Source organism: Anarrhichthys ocellatus, unplaced genomic scaffold (genome assembly GCF_004355925.1).
Source record: "Anarrhichthys ocellatus isolate YVR2014 unplaced genomic scaffold, GSC_Weel_1.0 scaffold32, whole genome shotgun sequence".
Lineage (NCBI taxonomy): Eukaryota > Metazoa > Chordata > Actinopteri > Perciformes > Anarhichadidae > Anarrhichthys > Anarrhichthys ocellatus.
This window is the reverse complement of record NW_022280062.1, coordinates 861,350-887,072: the sequence shown is the minus strand read 5'-3', so window position 1 is coordinate 887,072 and position 25,723 is coordinate 861,350. Positions and strand designations below refer to the sequence as shown.

Here is a 25,723-nt window from a genome sequence, read left to right as displayed (position 1 = left end):
ACACACACACACACACACACACACACACACACACACACACAGTGGTGCTTAGGGCTGGGAGATCGTTTGCACTTTCACGACGTCCAATCGTTGTTACTCAAGATTGTCGATAGGCGTTCCAATCGGACGTAGTAATTAATATTTGGGGATATTGTGGTTTTAGCCAGATGCCAAAGGTGAGCCCAAGCTATGTCAAAGACGTGTGCCAGTGAAGGACATGCAGACCACTCATGTATTTGTACACATGCTGGTTCATTACTCTATTCTGTGTGTCTGTGCGACAATATCACAGGCATATGGAGAACATAGATGAACGGTGTCCGATCCATGGAGAAGAGACGGCAAACCGGTTTGTAATTAAGGATTTCAAATTAAATGGTCACTCGTGCTGATTAACAGGGCTCAGCTGGCAGAAATTCCGCCCCAGAAGAATTCGAGAGCATTTCATTTTAAGTGTTTATTTTTACAACATTTTAGCTCCGATAAGTTAAAATTGGAGGAAAAGCCAATCGTTGATACAACAACAGATCGCCAATAGGCTCAGGCGTAGTGGTGGTGCACTTTCTTTTGTTACCAATGTACTCACGAAAGCTCGGTTTTGTCCCTGCTCTTGTATTCCCATTTGCCATCCACACTTTTTTAATTTTGTTCCTAATCCCACCTACAGAGGCCCGTGTAATTACATATGTTCAACCCAGGTCCCCACTGCAATATAGCAGGAGACTTGGAGGGGAAAAAAAGGGACAATGCAGCTGCCTCATCATTTGCTCGCTTTATGTTGCTTTCTGTCTGACGATGTCCGAGGACAATGGCGGCAGGCAGATCCAATGACATGGCTCGGGATTCTCACACTCGTATGGCTGATCTTTCATATTGATTTATGTGACAATGCAGTTGTGTTTGCAATTTAAGCACATTAGGAGTAAAAATAGAACCATTTTTAATAGACTAGTAGGCTTGGCAAAGGTAGAAGAAGATGACTCGTCTATAAATCCACCAGGTGTTAAAACAGTGATCGTCCCATGAGATAAAGCCAGCAAAAAATAAATGTACATCCTTATAGACGACGCGAGGTACATCAAGACCTTTATTAGGCCCCCCTGCTACTCCATTAATCAAGGAAGCATGCTTCCGTTGCTGGCTGGACAGCTGGTCGCGGTGGCTCTATGATGGATTGTGTGTATACGGTGTTCCCCGAGCAGGAGGCGGTGCTCCCTGGCCCGGGTAAACCCCAGTGGCGCTCAGCCATGAGAAAATTAGCTGAGTGTGCCCAACATTTTTCTCTGCCCTGACACGAATCTGCAGATCCACTCCGGTCAACATATCACCCAGTCCGGGCTGGGAGGAGAAGCGTGTGCTGTGACTCATGGTCGCTTCTTGTAAAGAAGATTCTGAAATGTGGTCTTTACTATGGCATGACTTAATGACTGTGGATGTGCAATTTCATTATAATAATTAATAAAAACGTTGATTAATATTAGACATTCACCAAGTAAAAATTAGATTCTCTGTGAATAATTTGGTAATTTAATTGATTATTGTGAATCATCAGCAACAGTTGGCGGGACAGGAGTTTGTTCTGGAGCCTCCGACAGCAGCCTTGTCCCCTCTAAGCGTACAGCTAATATGCTGTATTCTCAGTAAAGATAGCAGGGCAAATTACACTCATCAGAAGCACGCTGCAGATGAAAGCAACCTGCTCTGGGCAATGTCTGTTTGATTTGGGCAAATGTTAAGGCTGTTTAAATATCACATATAATTTGTATTCACCATTCGCCCGACTCTAAAAAGGGAGGCAAAAAAACGGTGGGCGGAGGGGACGAGAGCAGGGAATTTGCTTGCGACGTCTCGGTGCTTGCCGTTTTCTGAATCAATGAGATAAACATAAGGGCTCTGAATGTCAGAGTTTACATCTACGAGATTGAAGACTTAAATTTGGTCACTGGCGACTGCTCTTAGAGAAAATTCCATTTAAAAAGGTCAGCCTCAACCCTCCTCGTACTGAATAACTGAATGTCTGGGTCCCTGTGTGGCTCTGGCCTTCTAGATCAAAAGCATGCTATTGCCTTTACCAATTTCTGGAAACCACAGAAAGCTGTTGTTTCAACACAAATGTCCCTTCTTAAACTGTTACTCTTTCCTTTTTTTTAACTCCTGGATCTACCATTTTAGAATTATGAAACGGACCTTTTGATTGGAAAAGTCGTCTCATCGATAACAGCGATGCTCTCCATCAATGACTTCTTTAATTGGAACAACACATTTGTGGGTATTAAAAAGTCAACAATTCATTTTCTGCCTATTTAATCCAGTAATTCAATCACACCTAAACAAAGCCGATTAGCTAAACATTTGGCACCGACTCTCACTTATTCATACAAGTCGTTGCCAGCGTCCTTGCTGAGGTCTGATGGGGGGGGACTACAGCTTCATAAGGAAACATGGCTGCCTTATGGATGGGTCTCTGGCTGGGACTAGACTTACAACAGAAGACCAGGTGGCAGTGCAGTAGGAGGCTCTTGGCAGGAGCTGGTTTTGTCAGACTGGAGGAGGGCTGAGGGAGCTGTTTCTCACCCCCTGGTGCAAGCCAAGCACCCTTCTGCCAGAACATGCCTGTGGCATGTGGGACTTTCACCAAGTCTGGAAGGGAGAAGCTGAACTTGAGAATCATGAAGTTTCGTACTGTGATTTTAGAAGAATCGCATCATAAAGTCTTACTAAAACTCTATTTTAGATGCCCATGATTTTATTGATATTTCACGGATCATTTTTCATGAACATACCTCTGTTAATGTCCCTGCATAAGAGCGGAAGAGTCGATCTACACGCAGGCCTTCTAAGCATGTAGGTCTTACAGGGGGAAATGCTCTGCTGCACAGCACGTGACAGATGTTACACTGCTGGCAGCAATTGTTTGGAGTACATAATAAGAAGTACTCAGCATTTCACCATGAACAGCAATAACCACCATGTCGAAACAGAGCAGACAAAAACACATCACATTAATGATGGTACTCAGACTAGAAAATACAGTGCAGAAACAACACAGCAGGGACATTGGAGTATCAAAGATGTGACCACAATAAAGCATTTTACCGGCTAAATGTACAGTATGTGTCTACAACGAAGCCGGAATTCATATTCTTGTACCATTATCACACGCCGTGTTCACAGTGATGTTTTTGGTGTCAGGCCAGGCGCTGCCTTCATGTGCCAAACATGTCAGAGAATGGGACCTCGCATTCACACCAGAGAAGAACGTGGCATTTCTCACATTGGCTCTTGGTTTGCAGACGAGAGAGGAAATTGGGCTGATAAATGAGGCTGGGTGTGGGCTGTGAGTGAAGGCATGAGTGAAATCCTCTTTAAAAAAGAGACAAACAAGTCTGTGACAAGCCTGAGTGAGGACGGACCTAAGCTGACAAATTAGGAGGAACAGCCGTCTAAGTGAGCACTGCCCTGCTGCTGATATAAAGTAAAAAACAACAAAAAAGGTCTCAAATGAGATGCATACCAATGAGTAATACTGCATAACAATCTCTATCCAAACACTGTCCGCCCGCTACTCTTTTTGTTCTCCCCTTTCCCCATTCAAAAGACTTATTTCTCTCCCATTTCACAGCTAGTGGAGATTTCTTATTTCCTTTGAGAATTTATTCAGCAGTCAGTCGTCTGTCCAAACCAATGTGAAGCAATCGTAACCCTTCCATGTGTGGTATATGCTGAAAATCCCTAGCGCAATGGTTGTTCCCAAACTTCATGTGGACAGATTCACATAAATCCAGCTAATCCTTTCACATGTTCCATTTCTATTGTTCTTTCTTTTTCTTTTTTTTTACTGTTTTAATAATGCATGTGTAAGAGATGGGAAGATGATCTAACAGATGAGATCAGCCCCGATGAAACTGTAATTGCAGCAGCATCTACAATGACAACATGGCAATTGGATTGCCTGGAATTACTGTGGCAATAAATATGCCTGTGTGGTTACAGGATGTAGTTTCTCATATACTGAAATAAAGAAAAATTAACTTGTGGTGAAATATCACTCGCCAACAGCTTCCAATCAATCAGTTGTGCCAACAGAGGACAATTATCAGACCCATAATGAGTTCATTAAGATAATGAAAGAGCCACGGCTGATTTTCTATTCTGCATCTTAAACCCTTGTATTAGCTTCTCCACTAGCAATTTAGATTAGCGAACCCAAACACAGACTCAAGAAATGCATTGAGCAGATAAGACATTGCTGTTGCAGAACACACAGAGGTTACAAAACACTTGCATCCTACATGACGTCTGTTGAGAGTTTAGAGGAACTGTGTTGTTGAGGCCAACACTTATATCGATATTTGAGTTTTAAAAAGTCTGACAGCCAACACAACGATACATAATCACTCAGATATTTTCTTTGAAAGAGTTGTGACCAACATCGATACATTAAATAAAGAGTTTTCAAAGACCGCAGTAACAGGTTGGAAATATAAAGCCGTGAGGACGTTGTCGGTTGTTTTTGCTCGACTAAGTACACTATCGTGAGTCGGACTGTTAGTCAGTTAACCCATAATCGAAGTCTCCCTTTGTGAAAATGGCCTTACTGAATTTGAACTCCAACAATGACTCTGAGGTTTAAGTGATGACTTTTAGCTGATTCAGAGAAAGATGTGCATGTACAGATTATTATGGGCCATATGTCTGTAAGCAATCTGCACATTATGAAATGTGGAGAATCGGTGTTAGTGATTATCTGTCGATAGCGATGTGCTTTCAGTGGAGCGCACCAGTGCTTCAAGTGGAAGAAGTTAGTCTGAAGCCTTGCGGCGATTCTCTTTAGCCGCTATATTCATTTCTTACTTATTTTAGGGGATTTGTCCTCAGTCTGGCCTTCAACCAATGAAACACATGATCAGTCATGGGATTGACTTGGCCTGGCCATAATTTATGGCGCAAGAAATCCCTCAGAATGTGACACACACACACACACACACACACACACACACACACACACACACACACACACACACACACACACACGCACTCATGTACAGTGTGCCTTATGGAGCGATTGTAAACAACGGTGTTGCTTTGGAACTGTAATTAAAACATGTCGAAAGCAGAACGGCAATGAATCACCGATCACTCATTTGCAGCGATTCCTATAAATCCATGACGGTGGTCGTTACTCATCCTCAGCTTGAAGCATGCGAATGAGGTCGACGCTACCGTCATTAGCCTCAGTGAAGTATAACCCTGTGAGAAGTTTGAAAACAGCACTCGGCGGCACAGCAGACAATAAAGCACGGACAAGGCTATCTGCTTTAATTTATATGCAGGCAAGAGAGTGATCCGCCTCGGGCGTGTTGGGCCTGACTAAGCAGAGTGAGTGAGACATGGACTCGTCTGCAGAGAGCCTTCCCACGACCCACTGAGGAGAAAACACATCTCCTTCAGCTCTGGACAGCGGCGCCACACTGACGTATGGAGACTCTGATGTCCATGCAGGAACATGATCTTGACTCACGGCTACCATATGACATTAGCGTGTCAAGTACATAGAATCTCGACAATCGCAGCATTATCAAGCGACTACAGCTGTCGAACGAGGAGCCAAAAATCAGCCATTAAGAAGAGCTATAGTTCAGCTACCAAAGCTGCAGTTTCTTTATAACAATTGCCGTTTTAGGTGTTCAGTGAGGAGTGTCTTTAAGAAGGAACGTTCCCCCGTGGCTCTCATGCATAGAGACTCCTGATAGACTTTATCGGCAGATATAAGAGAGGGAGGCGGAGACAGAGAGGAAGATGGAGGTGAAACAAAGCAGGGATGAGAGAGAGAGAGAGAAAGAGAGACACCCTTGGCTTTCAGGGGAACATCAATTATCGGACTGCTGCATTGGTTAACTGCAAAGAGGATATTGTTAAGTGCAGTGCTTTTTTAAATTTTTTTAAATTATTTATTTTTTAGTAATTACTGTATTCTGAGCGGAGAATTACTCCGCATTTTATTCAATCATCTTCTATCAAAAACAAAAATATGTAACATGATCATAGACCCTATTTGTCAGATGCCTGATCTGAAAATTATTGGACCTATAAATTCAAAAGGATTGCTGTGACACACAGATTAATTTAATCACTGTCTGTATTTTCTTTAAGTGCTTAAATTAAAACTTAAAGTGGTTATGCCATGGATGTACTTCACCACTGGAGTAACTTAAGAGAATCAAACAGTCTGTAGCGTTAAAGTTACTCAGTGAGAACACTCATACATATGATTATTTAAGGAAAAGGAAAATATAAAAACGGCTGAATAACCATGTTGCATGACGCATGGTGTAACATTAGGTTACCATAAGAGCAGCGCTGCCGAAATTACGTTCAACATGGGGGCAATGAGGAAACACTTCAGGTGCCTCCTACTAACAGTCATCCTACCAGGAAACTTTTTCTGATCAAAATAGTCTGAGCTTCGGATTGTGTTGTATCGGGCAAAGTGTGAATCAGCAGCAGCAAAGGTTTCCTAATCTGCGGATACGGAGGCAGAGAGAGGAGACAGGAAGGTATACGAACTGTGCTGCAGAACAGAGACACTTTGAGATAAGCACAGTTACAGAAAAATGCAAACTAGATGAGTCACCACTCCTCGCACGTATCAGAACAACACTTTCCAGGTAAGGTCATTACAATTACAGATAACAATACAGTGGCAGAATCCACTGCTGTACAAACGGTGAGATTGTGCTTCACTATCTCCTGCAGGGTTTTTGCACTTCTGTCAATGTCCTCCTCATAACCCCTCCGGCTCACTTAGTGGGAGCTGTGGCCCTCATTTACTGTTGTTGAAACCGCTGCAACGCTAAAGATATGGTGGTGATACAGACACTGTCTGATTACAGTGAGTGCAAGCTGAGGGAGCACATTCACAAACACCTCCAGTGCACTTCCAGCTGTGCTCCAAAATAACACACAAATGGCCACTTTTCACTGCCCTCCATTAAATTCCACAGGTGGCACGTAGGCTTCAAAGCAAAGCCATTAATAATCGAGAGGCATTGTAATTTTGAATGACGCCAAACTCTGAACTCAGCCCGAGTCAGATTTAGATATCCATGACAACAGACAATTTAGCACTTTTCAAGGGCGTGAGTGGGAATACAAACACAGTTGCAGTTTTGGCGTCCACATTGCAACAACCTGAACCAACCTAAACAAGCAAACACACATGGGACGAGGCTTTACATTCCAAAAAATGTGCTTCTGGCGAGAATCGTGTCCCCGGTGGAACCATTACTTTATTTCCTCCAGTTCCACCGCCATAATGAGTCTCAGAGGAGTGCATAGTTATGACAAACGTCTTCCTGAAAACACAAAGGAAGACGGGAAAGAGCGATAAATTGGGGCGTGTTACAGTTGTCAGACTGTGAATCAATCACCAAACAAGTGTACACAGGAAACCTCCTACAGCAACAGTCGGGTATTGTTATACTACCAGCTGTAAGAAATATAAACGCGAGGTCACTACCGAGGGCCGTCGCTGTGAAAGAGTTCAGGTTCAAACAAGTGAGAGCAAACATGTGATGTAATGAGTTTGATCAAACAACAAAGCAAATTTACAAAAGACGCGCAAGAGCAAAGAGTTTGTGCATGTGTGAAGAATGAAGAGCAGAAGACCAGCTGAGTGGATGCTGCACAATAAATGGAAATGGAAAAGTTTTCTAGCTCGGTATCGTCATCCGATTATTTTCGGAAACAGAAATATGCTCATCATCCTTGAGTGAGACAAAATGAGATAAATGTACTTACACAAACAGAAGTCTGTGGCCTTTTTTTCCACAAAGTAAAATGACTGAATTAAAAATCAACACATATAATAAATTAAATACTCAATAAATAAACAATACACGTTCGTCAGAACCTATTCTTTGAATATGTCAGGACAAATCAGGAGTTCCAAATTCATGAGTTAGAACTAAAGGGGACAGATTATGAGAAACTGTTCTTTTGTTAGTGCGCATAAATTTGGGTTTCTGAAACGTCACATACAGGCTCATTAGAATATATACAACTAACCTATTTAAGCATTTTTAACCTCTGACTGAGAACTGCCTTTGCAAAGACGCACTATTCTTTTTATTTTTACAAGCCAATCAGAGCAGAATGGGCTTTTTCAGGAGCGGGGCTAAAAGAAACACTAAAACAGAGTGTTTCAGATGGAGGGTGAGTACAGGGACAGTATGAATATACATTAGAGCAAAGTAAACACGTTCTAGTAGAAACCCAAAATGAGCACACTGCGTCCCCTTTAAGTCTTTTTCTCTCATTGTGCTCATGCTCACATATTGATTCACTGGGAAGTTCACACTGAAATTAGAGAACTAATTCATCAAGCTTTGATCTATTTAACCTGCTAATGATTAAACATTTAAGGCTCAACAAAAGCAGGTAATCGTGTTTAGATCTGAAGAACACCAAGACTTTAATTATTTAGCTTTTATCCGTGTGAATGGATTGATACAGGGTCGTTAGTGGCACTTTAGTTATTGCAGAGCATGGGAAATATGGATTTAATTGTTTTTGTTCTTTATTAATTTGTAGCTAGCGGTCACAAATATTACCTGCTTGATCATCAGCAGTCCTGCGTAATTCTATTAACTATTTAAATTTCAGTTTCACGCACTGCAGTAGATACGATGGTTTATTTGATGGTGTGGAAAATCAGTTGTTTAACTGGTGTGCAGTAAGATCACAGACGGACCCAGTACAGGGTGACACAATTAATTATGATCCAGTGAGTTTTCAAAGGGCAGACAATGTGCTCCCTTGTCATTCCTGTTGGCTACATCCTTTGAATCTTGGAGTTTTTTTGGAGTTTTTTTATATCTCTCTCCATCCTCTCACAGGATGGAGAGAGATATAAAAAAAAGAAAAAACAGGTGGTTAAATCATAAGATAATATACTATATTTACAACCCACTGAAAGCTAGAATAACAATTATGTTTATTCAAGATCTCTTTAGAAATCAAACAACATTAATCTGCTGATGGTCAATGGTCAATTAATCTTTTAAATAATTTTTAAAGAACAACAAAACATCTTCATCCACCAGCTTATTAAATGTGAATATTTGCTGGTTTTCTTTGACGTTAAAATGTATTATTTTAATTTAGTTATTAGATGAGTTAATAATGAAATTATTTTGTTTTTAAGGTTTAAGAGGAGACCAACAACACTAACGGTGTTGTCGCACAAACACAAAGTGAACTTTTTCATGCTGTGTATTTACAGACAGAGTAAATGTGCAGACGCAAACAGAACCGGACAAAATTCTACTATAATAAACCGTAGACTGTCTATAGTACAAACAATAACACCGCTACCATATTTAGGCCTAGATGGCGCTATTTTAAGTATTGATGAAGCAGCTAAGATGTTAGCAGAGCCTAGCACCTATCGATCCAAACTTCATTCAGAAAACAAGCTCAGTGCAATTCAACTGGTGCGAGTAACACAAGGAGCATAAACATGAAACTACCGGTGGAATCCTATCTTTAAATGTGAAACATCACACACACGTTGTTTCACATGTTGCTGGAAAACAGCAAGCTGCTAAAAATAAATAAATCAATACAGGTCAAACATTCCCCTATAATAACTCCTTGCATTAATTGATGTGCAGAATAAACATTGAAATGACCGCTCTACACATAGGAGCTGAGGAATGCCGAGTGGTCTGTTCCTCTCATAGCAAAGGTGTGATGCGGTCATTGACTGCAGGCTATCACTTCATCTCCCTGCTCTGTATCCATGAGCGCAGCATGTTCTGCAACTGCAGACCACAACAGTGTGTAAGAATAAACCTTTTGCAAAGCCTATTTGTGATGGTATCTCTATTTCTAGCCACATCACCGTAAGATTGGATGTTCGCAAGTACTAAAGTGTTTGAGGGCAATTGACCCACTATGGATTTTTTATAGTAGTTTATATTGTGGTTTTCCCATCCAATATTTATGTTCTTAACTTTTGCAGTACTTTGCCTGTGCTTTTATTTCCTCTTAATATGTGTCATTGTATGCATCAAACACCGAGGCAAATTCCTTGTAAGTGAAAACCTACTTGTCAATAAAGCGTATTCTGATTCTCAACATATCTCAGCTGACACTGTGAGTCAGTATCGATGATTCTGTACAAAATGTTACACACAAGCTGTAAAAATGAGAATTAAAGCATATAACACTGCCACCCCTATAAAACCCTTGTGTTAAGTAAAGAGATATTCTGGATTTAGCATTAACCGCAAATGAAAGGATTTTGAAGCCTAGTTGTATTGGGCCACGGTGGTTAAAGCACAAAACATGACAGAGCACATTATATACCAAGAGCAAACTAAGTGGGTTTAATGATGGAAGAAAAAAGGAGACAGTGTTAAGCTCAGAGGCACACACCAATCTCTCTCAGATTCATTTCATTACGAATAGTAATTTAAGACGGCAAGCTATGTCATATCAAAGCAAAATAAAAGCAGACAAACAACTTTTTTTTTTACCATTTCGGGTAAAATATCCTCAAAATCTTTTTTTGGTAGGTGAAGAAATGCTGTTCTAACTATTTATTATTCCTACAGGAGACGTGCGAGGGGAAGCATTTTGTTACCCATAAACAAACCGGAGCGGTGTTGCATCACAAACCGGAGCTTGTACAATACAGAGGAACATACTGACAATTTGGCCTTCACATCAGTAATCCAGTCTCGGCGAAGATTAATAAATCACCACGGCCCATGAATGTAAATGAGTTTAGCACTGCAGCCCTGTTTATGATGGTGCGACGTGGGTCACAATCAAGGTAATGGCAGGTGAAATGATTTCCAGCGCAATACTGTCCGTGTGATTAGTGGTTCCACGAGCCGAAATGTAAGGAAGTAAAGGGAGCCGCCAGTTTCCAAGCTCTGGGCAAAATCTGGAAGGAATTCATAAATATTCTGAACATGTAGGAGGCAGAATCGATTTACTCCGAGACATATTAATTTGTGCTTTCCTCTTTGTGTTGTTGTACGTTAATGGAAAAAGCACTCATGCAAATAGAAGGTGCAGAAGGCTCGCTGTGACCAGGCAACACCAAAAAATATAGAAGTGCTTGTCTTGCAAAGGCAACATCATCTTCAGGTTATCTGTTGTTCTATACTTGCGCGTCGTGAACGCAAGTTAAACTAGATTAACCTTTGTTTACAGCATGAATGGCTTGATTGTGTTTCCCCACAATGGCGACACGCGGGTCTAAAGTAATTGAATCAAGGGATATTAATTGACGTACTCACATTAACTTGAGGTCGCACTGATCAAAAATGTATAACAATAACTGAATTGAGTGAGTCAAGTGCTCTTTTCCATTCGCTAATATCAGTTAAGCAACGCACCAACGCATCCTTCTAGTTTCAAACTGCAGTACTGACAATGTGAACTTCCTTATGTGAGGTCCTGATACTTGAGAAACACATTTTACTTTCATTTTAGCCGTATTACATTTTAAAATGACCTCTCCATGTTTAAAAGTCTGGCATTACGGTCAATGAAACATTTTAGTTTTCTGGCGAATTCCAGTCTAATCACGCATTTTCATTAAGTTAGTATACAACCGCACTACCTCTACTATTTGCTTTGTGTTTGTCTGAACAGACAGGTTCACCTTTAGGTTAGCAGCACGGACGTATGTCACTAAAGCAGCACAATACTTCTTGTTATTAGTGTTTTATGTTGTTATTAATGCACCTCAGTAAATACCGTCACATAGACAGTGCTACTGCATTCATGCGCACAGCAGTGGTAATCAGCCAATACTAACTTTGCCCACACCGCCCACCTTTATTTCAAACTAAGGTCTGAAGCAAGTACCATCAAAGTAACACCTGTCACAGCAACAACAAGAACAAGAAGAGTACAAGAACGCAGAAGGCCGTTTGTATTATTTTTGTACTGATGATCACAGAAATATAACCTTGTTTTCTCGACATAATTCATCTTTTTATAAAGACCAGAAAAGATGCAAAAGATGTACTATGTAGTGATCATCACCAGACTTCCAGCCTGTCCTGCTTTTTAAGTCACTATAAACCAACCTTTAGGACAGCATCAGTCCCGTTAGGAATGCTTTAAGGCGATATTACAGCCTACTTGTTGTTTGGCTGCAGCAGCAGGCTGTAAGACCTAATGTTGTTATCTGCTGTCAAATGCGAGCGGTGACTTACAGTAAGGCAATCTTGGGCAGAGATTAGGCTCATTGGAGACACCCTGACTGGAATGCAGACGAGAGTCGCAGGCTTAGGCTGGAGAAACGATAAAAACTGCAGTCAAGTTGGACCTTTCTGAGATGACACTGAAAGTCAAATATTTGTCATATTGCGAAAATGTTCCTGCTGATGTTGGGTAGGTTATAACAAAAGTGTCTTGCTCATATGAATTTCACCATCAAACATCTTTTCAGCCTATGTTGTAATAATTAGTCCCCATTAAATAAACCTTGTGAATTAGCCCGTTAGGTCACCAGCTTGTTAGTCTTGGTAGATGTTTAACTTGTATGCATACATGTTATGGCTTGCGGGTTAGGGAACAACAGCATGGAAAGCAACTTTTGTTCCTTGAGCTCATCCCAAAGACAGTGTGGTATACTAATGTACCTGGCTGGAGGCATTGCCTTGTCGGGAACAAAAGTCTCCCGTTAGCAATTAATGCCACACATGAAAGACTGTAACGGGGCTGGCTGCAGCTTTGCTCTGTGAGACGGACAATGAAGCAATTCTCCAGCTATTTTCAAGTAGATTATCAATGAATCTCGATGAATCGACCCAGAGGAGGGTATACGTTGAATACTTCAGTAATTCAGAAGGTGCCTCACTCAAACTACGCCGCTAAACTCCAAAGTAACTGCTTCGGATGCAATGATGCCTCTTTTTTTTTTTTCACTTTACAGCCCGCGGTTTGCCAACGAACATTTATTTTTAGATCTGGTTTGATACTGAAAACCATGGCAGAGCGATATCTCTTTTTGTAACCACTCTTCTCCCTCTTATGGATGCTGTTGTTTAGCGCACACACACACACACACACACACACACACACACACACACACACAGCTCTTATTTCTCTCTGTGTGTTTTTGTCATGCCCTGCTCTAAGTAATGGAGACCCCAGTGTTACAGGTCGGGTTGCAAACATTAGCAGGGGACTCGCGCGGAAGCATTTCAATATTTCTCGAGGCTACGGACGTTTTGGAGGCCCTTCACAATATTCAATGGACAGCGACAAATTGTAACCTGAGTGCCTTCCTAATCAGAAAACAGAATATGAAAATCATCAATACAGGACAGGATCGAGGGCTGAATAGACCAATTGTTAATTAGAATTTTCCGTTCTGCACAGTTGCAGATAAAGATCGTGCTAAACTGAAATTATTATCACTATACTACTTGTAGCATTAGATTACTTTGGTGGCTCAGCTGCGCGGATTGTTTCCGACTTGTGTGATCTAAACATTTCTAATAACTCCGGAGCATTGTGAAGTCCAAAAGTCAAAATTGTGTAATCATTTCCAAAATTCACAACATGTTTGTATCTAATGAAATATTCTGCTTCAATCCATATTTGTTGGGTTTTAGCCTTGGTGCTTGCATGCAGACAACATCAGGCGAGCACCAGTATTAACAGGGCGGTCTATGTAACAGCACCATAAGTTACATTTATATAACCACGATAATACAAATCTTTTCTTTTTAGGGTGAACATGTCATAAAACATGACAAGTCTTCATACCAAAGAAGAGGACATTTGGTACGACCTGAAGTCAAGCCAAAGCTGTGTGATCAGAATTTGCCACACAGAAATATTCTATTCCTATGTTGCCAAGGCAACTTTAATTCAGCACTGGTAATAGTAAACTCAATATGAAAGTCAGCCGAAAAAGACCCATATGCTGGGTTATGTTTGACAATATGTCAAACATAACCCAGCATATGGTTTAAATCCCTTAAACCACCGTACGAACTAGATCATTTACTTTTGCCAGCCATGAAAAATATAGAAAACGACACTTTTCATTTAAAAAATGCATCACACCGTAGCTCCGTTGTTGTTTGTATTTACAAGTTACCTTACTTTCCAAATATGCTCTCCTGTTTTCCCATCTCCCTATGTTCCTGAGTTTACAGAGTACGTCCTCTACACTCTGCTAAGTTCTCACAACACCAAAGACATGAAACATTATTCAGCGGAGCATCTTGTTTTCTTCCTTCTCCAATGTTGCCTCCCTTTGACCCTGTGCACATAACGTTCCGGCTGCTCTTGCAGAGCAGCTGTTAGCGCAGCTAGATATATTCTTTTTTTTTTTCTTACTGAAACCGATCAGCTTAATGATGCAGATTTAAAGACGTCTTGTCCCCACCAGCTGAATTCGGAGGATAGCTTTGTTCCATAACGGCAGCAACTCGACTACAGTGGGTTCATACAGTGGCCGCTGGCGCAGTTTGTGGATTTGGTGTCTTACTGCTGCAAATACCATTTCATGGGAAGTAGCTTTGTGAAGTGTTGTTACATGCTCTCACTGTGTATCCGTGTATGTCTACATTGGGCGTCACGTGTTAGTGTCAGCTGCCATGTTCCTGACTACAAGCAGCCCTCTGTGTGTTGTGTCTTCCTGTGTCTGGTTACACTTGGTAAGAAGATACCGGGATGTAAACAGAAGTTTGAGCATGCGCATCGATTAAATCCTGCTAATTTCCCAACAACACTACATGGACCCTCCTGATAGCAGGCCCCACATTTGATGACCCAACAGCTAATTATCAACGACTGACTCTGCAGTTTAAAGCAGCTGTTAGCAAAGCTGTGATAAACAGCATTCAGCAGCAGGCAGACAAAGTTAACGACTAGCTGATGAACATTGTTGAGCATGAAGCAGCTTAAGAACCAGATATCTTTCTTCTTATGGAAACAAAAAAGCAGAGCTAACCAGGAGAGGGAATGTCCGACTAACGTGCATCAGATGGCCAGAAACAAGACTCCAAATAAATGCTAATGTTGCATAAAAAAAAAAATCAATAAATGGTGCTTTAATGATAGCTCCATTCTGTGTGGGTTCCAGGGTCCTGGCACTGCCACAATCAAACACAATGCAGCTGTTATTAATGTTAGGAGCCACACCTGTGCTTGACAAGTCCACATGTCCTCTGTAAGAAAGATATTCACAAACTGACACGTCATTGATCAAAGAGTTGAGACAAACATATTTTACAGGGGTTTTTGTGGGGTTTTCTTTACAGTTAATCATTATAGTCATTATTAACACAATCTGCATCACCATCTGCTAAACTGTGATATTTTACTCCGCCAACTCAGCGTGTTGTCAACAAAAGAACCTGCTCTGCAAACAATGAAATCATAAAATTGTGTATTCAAATGTCTCTCTTTGACGCGGCTTTTATTGCACTCCATTTGTGCAAATCAGCCGACATATACACCACCGCTGAAGATAAGCTGTGATGAGACAACGACATCGGGGCTACAGAGATGCATCCTCGGGCTCTTGTGTCAATCTGTTCAGAGGGGAAATGTTGAGGACCTCTGCCTGAAAAAAAACCTAAACATCCAACGCGTAGATCCACAAGTCACATTGCGTCAGTCAGCCTCGACTCAACTGTAGCCGGGTTTCCTCCCCTTTGGCACCTGCTGTCATCCGGGTGATAAGATGAAAGACAACTCGCATCTTAAAGACCGAGCCTCAGCCAAATGTGATGATGAATACTGATTTTATACACTCCTTAGGAAATGGACAGAAATGTAGCCGAGAGGGACCTGTCATGACCCGTCAAGACTTAAGAATGTGGCGCCACATCCACACCATCAGATTATGATAATCAACCTCTTGTTCACTAGCTGCAGTCTATCACCTACTGAAGGCTCATTTACATACAGCGTGAGTTTGCAGGCGACTCGTGCCGTCTTTCAGAGTCAATAAATACATATTGATAAAGGTCATTTTCTTGACAGGAACACAGCCATTTAGGACCAAATACCATCTTTGAAATTCCAATCTGTATAATCCCCAGTAAATTCACTTACACTATTGTTGATATGGTGAAAAAAAAGTGATGAAATTGAAATCTAGTTAATCCTACTATGATCTTTCAATAGAAAAAAAGCCTTAGTCGTGGTTACAGGATTGCTAATATAGCCGGGATGGAAAGCAGCTTTTAGGAGATTTCAGGAGGAGATTTGAACTCTGGTTCACTGTCAGACTGGAAGGTAGATTTTTATATCTCACAGAAGAGGTTGTTTTAAATGTCTTTCATCTTTCTGAAGATGAAGCTCACTCTGAGAGAAGAATCTGGGGGTTAGAGAATATACTCATCTGAAGATTATGAAAAAAGAGAGAGCAACTGCAGCGGAAAAATCTGATTTTAAATATTGAAACAGCTTGCCCTGACCTCAGAACTGACAGATAACTTCTTTGATAACTTTCATGTTCAAGTGGGTATTTTGATGTTCATCTAGTGGAACAAAATATTCTTAAATTTGGCCATGGTCTTAAAGAAAAATGTAAATGTTTCATGGCATTGATAACACGTGTCCAACAGAATCAGCAGGAGGGATTAAGGCTGTTAATTGCATTGGAAGCACAAAGTGACATTCTCCCCTCGCCCGCCCGCCTGCCCATTACAATGCAAAACATTTTTGAATGCTAAGTTTCCCAAATGCGTCATGAACCAGACTTAATGGAATTCTTCCTTCATTTATTCAAGGTCAAAGCTCATCACTTCCACAAGTCCTTTGCATTGTAAATCCTCTTCTCAACGTGTCTGTAGGGGAATTTAAATAGTTGAAAATGTCCTGTAGTAGTCATCTAAATATCAGTATACTGTCAGTGAATAGTGAGTCTGTGTTTGGAAAAGAGAACAGCATGGACAAAGTCAACAACATACAACCTGCTATATTAGAAACATTTCCTTTTTTTCTGCTGAAAATGTCTAATAAACTGCAGCTGAGATGTCTTTTTTCCCCCACTGAAGCAGGTTATGAACTCAAGTTACTCCATTAGTGAGCGAGCCTCAGTGTTCGCAGCTAGTTATGTGAGATTATTATCAGATACAGCACCAAACGCATCAGGAATACTGGCATTCATCCAAGTCCTGACAAACACATTTCTGTCCATTGAGAGCACAATGCAGTGTGGCGTGGCAATGCTTTACCGCTCCATCCAAACAACACACACACACACACACACAATGATTGATGGGGATCAACAAGACTGTTCAAATCTCATGCCAGGTGAAAGGTCACAGTTTGTTGGACCAACAAATTTGTCCCAACAAAAGCGAGTAAACACGCAGCAAATCCAAATTCATTAACTGTTTCTACCGTGTGACGCTGAATGCATTTTGATTTAAGCAACACAACGGCAATTAGCTTTACATGAATGATTCGTTTCTCAAGACACTCTTGAGTGCCGCTTAGAGACAAACATGTAGATGGAGACTTTTTCAAATTCACAGTATCCGCGATACAAATTGAAACATAAAATCAATATTTCATTAGGAATTCATCTGCTCACACAGCAGAGAAGAGTTTTGAGCAACTCTGAAGATTATAGTCAGTTTCCTTAAAAACTAGCCATCTGTGGTGATTTCTTGCAGGCTTGATTAAAGATACAGGGCAGATTAGAAATGGTATTTCTGGGAGTGGATCGACTCAATCGAGAGATAAGTAACTTAGGTGTTACTCCATGCACCTGCACTTGAAGATACGGGATATAGGACACAGACGCAGTGAGAATAATGAAACGTCTTAAAATAAGAGTGGGAAGTGAAACAAACAAGTGATATTGCAGCGCTGCCTGTCCCCAGGCTGCATCTGTGTTATTCTTTCTCTTTTTGCCCAGTGTATTCTTCTTTAAATGAAATAATGGGCAATCCAGACTAAGCCAAGGAGAGCTTTAGGTCTCAATTTCACTCGTAAAAACTTCTAAAAGTAACTAAACAGTCTGATTAAACTCAAACTTATATCCCTGCATTTGATTGGAGTACGAGTGGAGATCACAGATTGCATGACAGGAAAATGTTTGGAGCAATGACATAACACACTTACAGTGATATCTTTAATCACTTTCTCATTCGATAGATTTCCTGACGCTGATTAAATTGGAGCACTAATTTAAGTTGCTCTGTGACTACATAGCTTCTCTGCTTTAGGATAAGTGCAATAAGGTCATCTTTTCCATTAAAAGCCCACTTATACTCCCTGTGTAAGTGTCACTTTTTAAAGATATTACATCTCACAGTGTACATTATAATGCAGCTGCAGTGCTTGGGTGTGCTCAGATCTTCATGAGGATATATAGTCTGATGTCACCGAGATCCAGGTCTCTGCTTTAACTAATATACTTAAAAACTACTGTGGGGCCAATCTTTGTTACTGCTTACGCGTTTAAATGAGCAGTTAGGAGTTTAGTGAACTTCATTCACACTGAATGGTGAATGAAGAGTTGTGCGTGATTGGATGCGTGGCCAACTGGAGTGTTGATGAATAAATCAAAGCACACAGTGGGACTGCTCGGTGATAACGCGGCACCTTTTCTGAATGATCTCTAAAAAAACAATCTTTGTAGAAGAATCGGTTTTATTTAGACATTTGAGACGCACAACAAATAAATTGTTTCCACCGACTGCTGAGAAATAACTGAAAGAGATCACTCGGAGCAGCACTGATGAATATTTGAATGAGGTGGGAAGAATAATGACAACAGACAGCACGGTGACTCCAGCCTCATAACAAAGCAATAATCAGTTAAGAACTTCGATTCGTTATTAAAGCGTCTGTCAGATTTGCAAAAACAAAATGCTTGTGTGTGTGTGCTTAAACCATCAGTTTGACCTCAGTACAACCCCTCATGGACACAATCTCCCCTCGACATACAGGGAGACGCAACACCTAACTAAAATGATGTCTTAAGACATCAAAAAGAGTAAAGGAAAAAACGGAAATCTTTGCAGCGTTTCACCTTAGGACCTTTCCCTTATCACAAGTTTAATGCACAATTTGGTCTCAGCAGAACACACACATCAACCACAGCACACAATACAACACCAACAACAACATCGTCTGTACTGACAACACTTACGAAATAACAACCACAACAATAACACTATATCAGACTACCAGATGCATCAAAGCCAGGCATGTGTTTCAAATAAATTGCTCTACCGCTACAATAAAACTCAAAGCTCCATCTGACCATAAAAGACAGGGACAGGCTGCCAGGTCTGGCAGGAGAATACAGCACACTGTGCAGAATTACAACATGTTAAGATAATAGAGCACTTACTGTGGTGAAGTTCACCGGGTAGCAATCCTCTCCTCGAAAGGTGCACTGCAGTAGCATCTCACCGATGTCATGACCTGTGCGGTTATAGAAATCAGTCATGTTGAACAGCTTTGGCTTGAAGTTCTGGAAGTTTGCCTTATCCTTTAGGGCAGCGAGAACCTCGGGCTCAGCCAAGTGCGGGTTGGCTATTTGGTAGTTATTGTTAAGGAGGGCCAGAAGCTCGCCCACGTGATACAGGTCATTTCTGGTGATTTGGGAGAAGCGGAACTCATTGAGGTTACAGAAGGTAACCGCTGGGAAGGTGAGGTTGGTCGCCGCCACCTCGTCCAGCTTGGTGACGTGGGGGTACTCCAGGTAATACGACACGCGATCCATGCAGACCAGCATCAATAAGCTCAGCGAACCGAGGAAGGAGAGGCTCCAAAGAAACCGACGGAACGTCATGTGCCCATAGGAGAATATGTGACTCATGCCATGTAGGGTGGATCTGTTAGCGAACGCTTGCAGGTCGGAGGGCCTGGTGCTCCCAATGCTTTCCTCTGAGCTCCCTTTCATGGCTGTAGAGTGATGCTCAACACTGTCTGCCCAAGAACTTCAGGTTAAACGACTTCGCTTAGCAACAGCAGTAGCAGAATCCAACCAGCAGTGTTTGGTTTTGGCACACTGCTCCTTTTATTCCCTCAAGAAGTGGTAATTGTCCCAATAAATAGCCACCTGAAAATGGTTTGTCAGTCTCTGTAACAGTTTTCTTTTCATCACAATTCAGCACCCAGTGGTTGTCAGCTGTTCCTGTAGTCCCAGGTCCCCCCCACCCCTCTGTTTCTGGCTGCAATTTTATTATCTCCAAAAGCTGTCTCGCTCTCTCACTCCCCGCTCAGCTGTCCTTTGTAGCGCCACCAAATACAATGACAGCACCAGAAAAACACCCACTTCTACCAAAACGCAAAGCCTCCTGATTCCTGAGTGGTGTGAAAAGGGACAAGAACACAAAAGGACAAGGAGAAAGAGAAGAACATAGGAGACGTTAGAGGATAGAGGCGGGAGATGAGGGGCTGCAATGAAAAGGTCTAGCGTTTGGAGAGAGGTGCTAATAAGCCTCAGCAGTCAATGGGACCCTTCCTCCTCTAACCGGAGAGAATGCCTCTACATCGCTGTGATAATGGGATGCAATGGTTTTGTGAATGGAAGTAATAAAGAGAGAAATGGCTCACTGGTCCCCTCGCTGCCACCTTCCTCTCGTGGCTTTTTTTTTTGGCTCCTCTTTTCTCCCCCAAAAATTAAAAAACGAAGGGGGTCAGAGACCTTCCGACCAGCACACCAATGTGCTTGACAACCAGCGTTCGCAGCTCCTGCGGGTTCCACTTCCTTATTTGCAAAAGATCCTCAGTTAAGGGGAAAAAAACACCTCTTGATGCTTTATGGCCACCCCCCCACCGGCATTACCACTAAAGGCGCTCCGACACCTCCAGCTTTAGTCCTGCTAACATACAGATTTATATTCTGCCGTGTGGAGCCTTTCACTCTCTTTTTCGCTTCCTCTCTCTCTCTCTCTCTCTCCCACCACTCCCCCATTTCTTGCTCTCTCTCTCCCCCGCTCTCTCTCTCTCTCTCAGTCTTCCTCTCTCTCCCTCATCCTCTTTAGTAGTCAGGATCCATCCCACTGCTGAATGGCTGCTTTGCCTGCATGTCTGTGCTCACAGGAGAAGTCTCTCAATCCGGACGGCACCTTCACCGTGTTATTATTCTCCAATCTGCTCCAACATACTTGCTCGCATACAACAATGCTACAGGTTGCACGTTTATTGCATATACACGTAAAATGTCCACATTTTAACCTTTTCATAACAATGCAAACAAGTAAAGCAGGCAAATATACGGCCGAAACCTGCTGGTTGAATATTTTCTTCCTTATGACATATAATTCATTAAAAATCGGATAAAAAGACCTTTCTGTATTGTCTTCTCTTGTGACAGCGTGGGTTACATATTTCCATTTTTCTTTGTAGTTCCAAGCGGTGGACTAACGCCAAAAGCATTTCACAGTCAGGCTGCAGCAGTCCAGCGATACGGTCCGCCGTGTGTGACGACATGAGAGTTTAAAGGTTGACCAGTGATGAAGTTGGTGATTTTGACTTTGGTTGATATTTATTTCACCACACCGTTCTAAAGAAACCCTTTCATTTCTCCTCGGACCGAACGAGATTATCACTCACTGGCCACCCGGGGATGTCTTATTATCATAACAAAAGGTGAGCTGCCGAGGATGTGACCGCAGCCCTCGAGGATTAAATCAATATTCTGCCCTGGTAACAACGCATAGTGACCATAGCAACTGTTACCCACAACACTACAGAGGTATGCAATTCAGATGAAGCTGCGAAAAAAACATTTCATCTGGAAACTTTTGAGAAATGCAACATCAACCCTACATTGTCACAGTCCAGATGCAATTTGTTTTTAAAGGAAATGCTCCAGAAGGAAATGCAACATGGAGCCTGAAGTGATGGAGTCTTTACACAGGACGGGGAACGACTTAGAATAAGTCTACCAAAACAACGTCGGACATATTGCAATTTCACAACTACAAGACAGAAGCCTTTTGTTTGCTTCTTCCCTCCAACAGCAGTACAAGCTAAAATCAAAACAGGATTGATGACACCTCAATAATCAATGCTATTTATTGTCAAAATGCCATCGACTGTATTAAGATGTTTGAATTTGACGCTTGACTTAAGGCTATAATTCCCTCCCGTACTAGCTAAGCAGCACTGCTTTGTATTCACAGTCATTACCGATAACGATTAATGTGCTAAAAAAACAGTGATGGATGATGCTGTGTCTACATAACATGTGAGACCTTGACTGAGTTTTAATATCTCTTCATTCTCAAACAGAGCAACGTAAGTCAAGGTTGACAAAACAATGACAGACTAAAGATACTGAATCACTGCCTGAAACACAGGCCAAGTATGGAATCGGCTGAATGGTTGCGGTACTTGACAGATACTACTGAGCTCCACAGTGAGAATTATAAACACACACATATAAGCTCAAGCAGTTAGCAAACTAACAGCAGTAACAGTGTCTAAGGGACCAGCGCCAAGTACCGGACCAATTAGTGGAGCGTGGTGGACGTGCAGTGGGTTGACTGGAACCTCAACTATTGTGTCCATGATATTAAGTGTCCTGTCAGAGCGAACCTCACCGTTTAGAATAGAAAAACAGGAAACCCTGAGACTGAAGTGATATTACATACATGGTTTCATAGCATCTGAACTATGATCTAAAAAACACATATATATTGTGATTAACAACAAAAATTGTCTTGTTAACATTTCCTCATATATTGATAAATATTCAATATCAGAATGGTGATTGTTGTCATCATTGTAGCATAAAACTGCATCTTTCCATATTCAGAGATAGAAGGGAAACACTCTTCACAGCAGGCTGTATTTATTTATTTTCTCTTAACACTTGGGTGACGTTGTCCTGTGTACAGATTAGCAAACTTTAATCCCAAATTCATACTAGCAGGCATGCCTTTTGTTGCAGATTGCAGGATGAAAGTGGTGGACTTTTCAACAGTAATTGGCTTTCAAGTGGATGGTAGAAGGCACAGCATAATGCAGGGAATATTAATAAGGAGGGGAAATATTTATGGCGCTGCTCAGCACTGCACTCTCTTTTTTGCCTTTGAATTTGACTTTAAACTATCAACTAATGTTCTGAAAGATTCCAGGCCTAAAACACCCCTGGCATATAAAGGCTGGTCTGTTTCTTCATAACAGACACAATGTCAAAACTGCATGTTAACTCGTCCAGGTATGTTTGTAAAAGCAACTAAATATTAAGATGCAACACTATTCATAGACTCGTTGACCCCTAATGCAGAGCGAGGAGTGATTCACAGTAATGTCTGATATGTGTGTGCCGACCTAAAGCTGAGCGTCCACAGTGATTTCTCTGGCAGAAAAGAGATAGCAGGGCGCTGGGGACTGAAAAGTTCAAAGATTTCAACTGGAAGTGCTCGGAGCGGTCGCACAAAAAAAAAGTCGGAGCGCTCTGAAAAAAAAAAAATCAGCTGGGTGCAGCACTTTTCCCTTAGGGGGGCACATGCAGCCGCATTAAGCTCTCTTTTTATTGGGAAAAACTGAAAAAAGACGCTATATAGACACTCCTGATACAGCACTAAACACAATGTGGCTCTTCGCTATAATCTATGCGCATCCTTTGCCCTATATATTTGATCATACTTTGTGTAAATGCTACAACTTTTCATTTACAGTTCCATGTTTAGTGTGATTCATGTGATTCATATATTAATCCAGAACAGCTTTATCTGGGATAATGCACATTAAAATGTTTAGCACTACCAGGAATGATCAAATGGAATCAAAAGCTACTGTATGGAACGCTAGCTGAGACCAGGATATCTGAGAATTGACTAGATTCTGTGTTATTCTAATTACTACAGTTCAGCAGGAAATCCTAAGACAAGCAAACCCTCCCTGACATGACGTAAAGCTAAAAGGATCAATTTCAGTAAGTCATTCTTTGTGATGCCCAAGTTATGCAGATTTGGCAAGCAGCTCGGAGGACAGATCACCCTGTTAGGAAGTGAACTCTGCAGTAAAGCAGTCGGCGTTTAAGAGCACATACATCAAGAAGTTAAGGAAGGAGCAGCAGAGATGCAACACTGCACCCAACAGAGCAGCGCCAGCACGGAGGAGCCAAAACATTACCTGAACTACAAATGAGACTGAAGTGTGATCCTTTAATACTATCCCAGCCTATAGTTTAGATGTGGACAGCCCATAGTAGAAATATCTTTTGCTTGCAATGGTAGACTAGTTGCATTGGGAAATAATGTTGCTGACCTTTGTTCCACCTGTACCACAGACATTTCTTTTATTGCTAAGATAAACTAAACGCTGCGTTGTCCTTAAGGGTTCCAACAGGGGGGGGCGAAATGATAAAGCTCTAACATTTGCTGGAGTGTGGGTATGTTCACAGAAACACAAACCGGTATCTTTGAATAAAAGATTGTGAAACAACATGTGCATTTGGCCACTACAGAGTAATCACTGCAGGTGCTAAGCTTTGTTTTATTAGCTACTAACCCTGCAGAAAATCGTAACCTTTGGCAATATGTTATGTTGATAAACGGCCAACACTTTTCTTTTTCTGTGACTGTCAGACGTGCACACACACTCACTCACCTATGTCTCTCCCCCCCCCCCTCCATCTTCTCTTCACAGATGAACGAACAAACCGCAGATATCTGCCTGACAAAAGAGAAAAAGACAGCCTTCACAATACAGTAAACCGATGGCTGCTATTCAATGTTATTGCTGCAAATGACCTCGCATAAATGCTGTGTAAGACAAGGGGCCTATTCGCATGTAATCTACTGCTCAAATATCTGCCGTGTGATGTGAAGGACAAAACTGAGAGGAGAAACAGTCCAAGACCCGAGATACAAGAATGGCAATGTGCTATGAAGTGATTTTGGCAGAAATACAAACTCAAATTGCAACACTAATGTGTCATTCATCGACCCAAATGTTCTACGTTCTGACAAAAATAAGAGAAATAAAAGCAGATATTTTACTCATTTACTTTACTTGTGAATAGAAACACCAGGGGGTCGGTGAAGTTTTACAGCAAATGTATTTCATGTTGAAGACAAAAAATAAGGATGTGTCTCTACTCGATTGAAAATGCTTAAAACACAGCTGCCTAGAAGTTTGTCTTCTTGTGAGCACAGTTGTTTCTGTGTGTGCTACTACTTGGCAGATATAAATGCATCTCTTCACATCGTGTTTTGTGAAACTTCAAGTAAATAACTGTGACTTGCTAAAGGTTTTCCGTATTGAATCCGGACCTATTTAAAACCCCAAAACGTCTCCGTGATGAAGCGGTTACTGCAAAGCTCCAACTGCCTAAAACTCTCTAAACACTGCTGTTAATTTACTTCACACTATAGAAAACTAAATAGCCTCCTTGATGGAGAGTGGGGTTGCAGCAGCTTTCTATTCCCTATTTATCTGAGATTAATCACGGATGCATCTCAACATTGAGTGGAAGCTCAGGAGCTTGACTAAAACCAATACGATTGTCCCAAGCTCTGGTATGACAGTAGAGAAAGAGCACGATGAAGTGCTCTACCATTTAGAGAGACGTGTTTGAATGACGAAGGGAATTATTGGTGTTCAGTTCCTTTAAGTACCTTGAGTCTCATCAATCAAAAAGATGAAACATCTGTGAAACAGGAGCTAGATCATATAGTATACACACACACACACACACACAGCAGACAAGATGTGTGATGTGTGTTATTGGCTCCTACTTGTTGTC

General features: G+C 41.5%; 1 protein-coding gene across 2 annotated transcripts in view; it reads right to left on the bottom strand.

Moving 5' to 3' along the window:
- asic1c (acid-sensing (proton-gated) ion channel 1c) overlaps window positions 1-20,928 on the bottom strand; it is an 80,573-nt gene extending 59,645 nt beyond the window's left edge. For both annotated transcript variants that reach the window (XM_031865337.1, XM_031865339.1), the window contains exon 1: window positions 19,364-20,928. In XM_031865337.1, coding sequence (XP_031721197.1) covers window positions 19,364-19,918 — 555 coding nt within the window. In that variant the 5' untranslated portion in view covers window positions 19,919-20,928. The remainder of the gene's footprint in view (window positions 1-19,363) is intronic.
- Window positions 20,929-25,723: the final 4,795 nt, after the last annotated feature.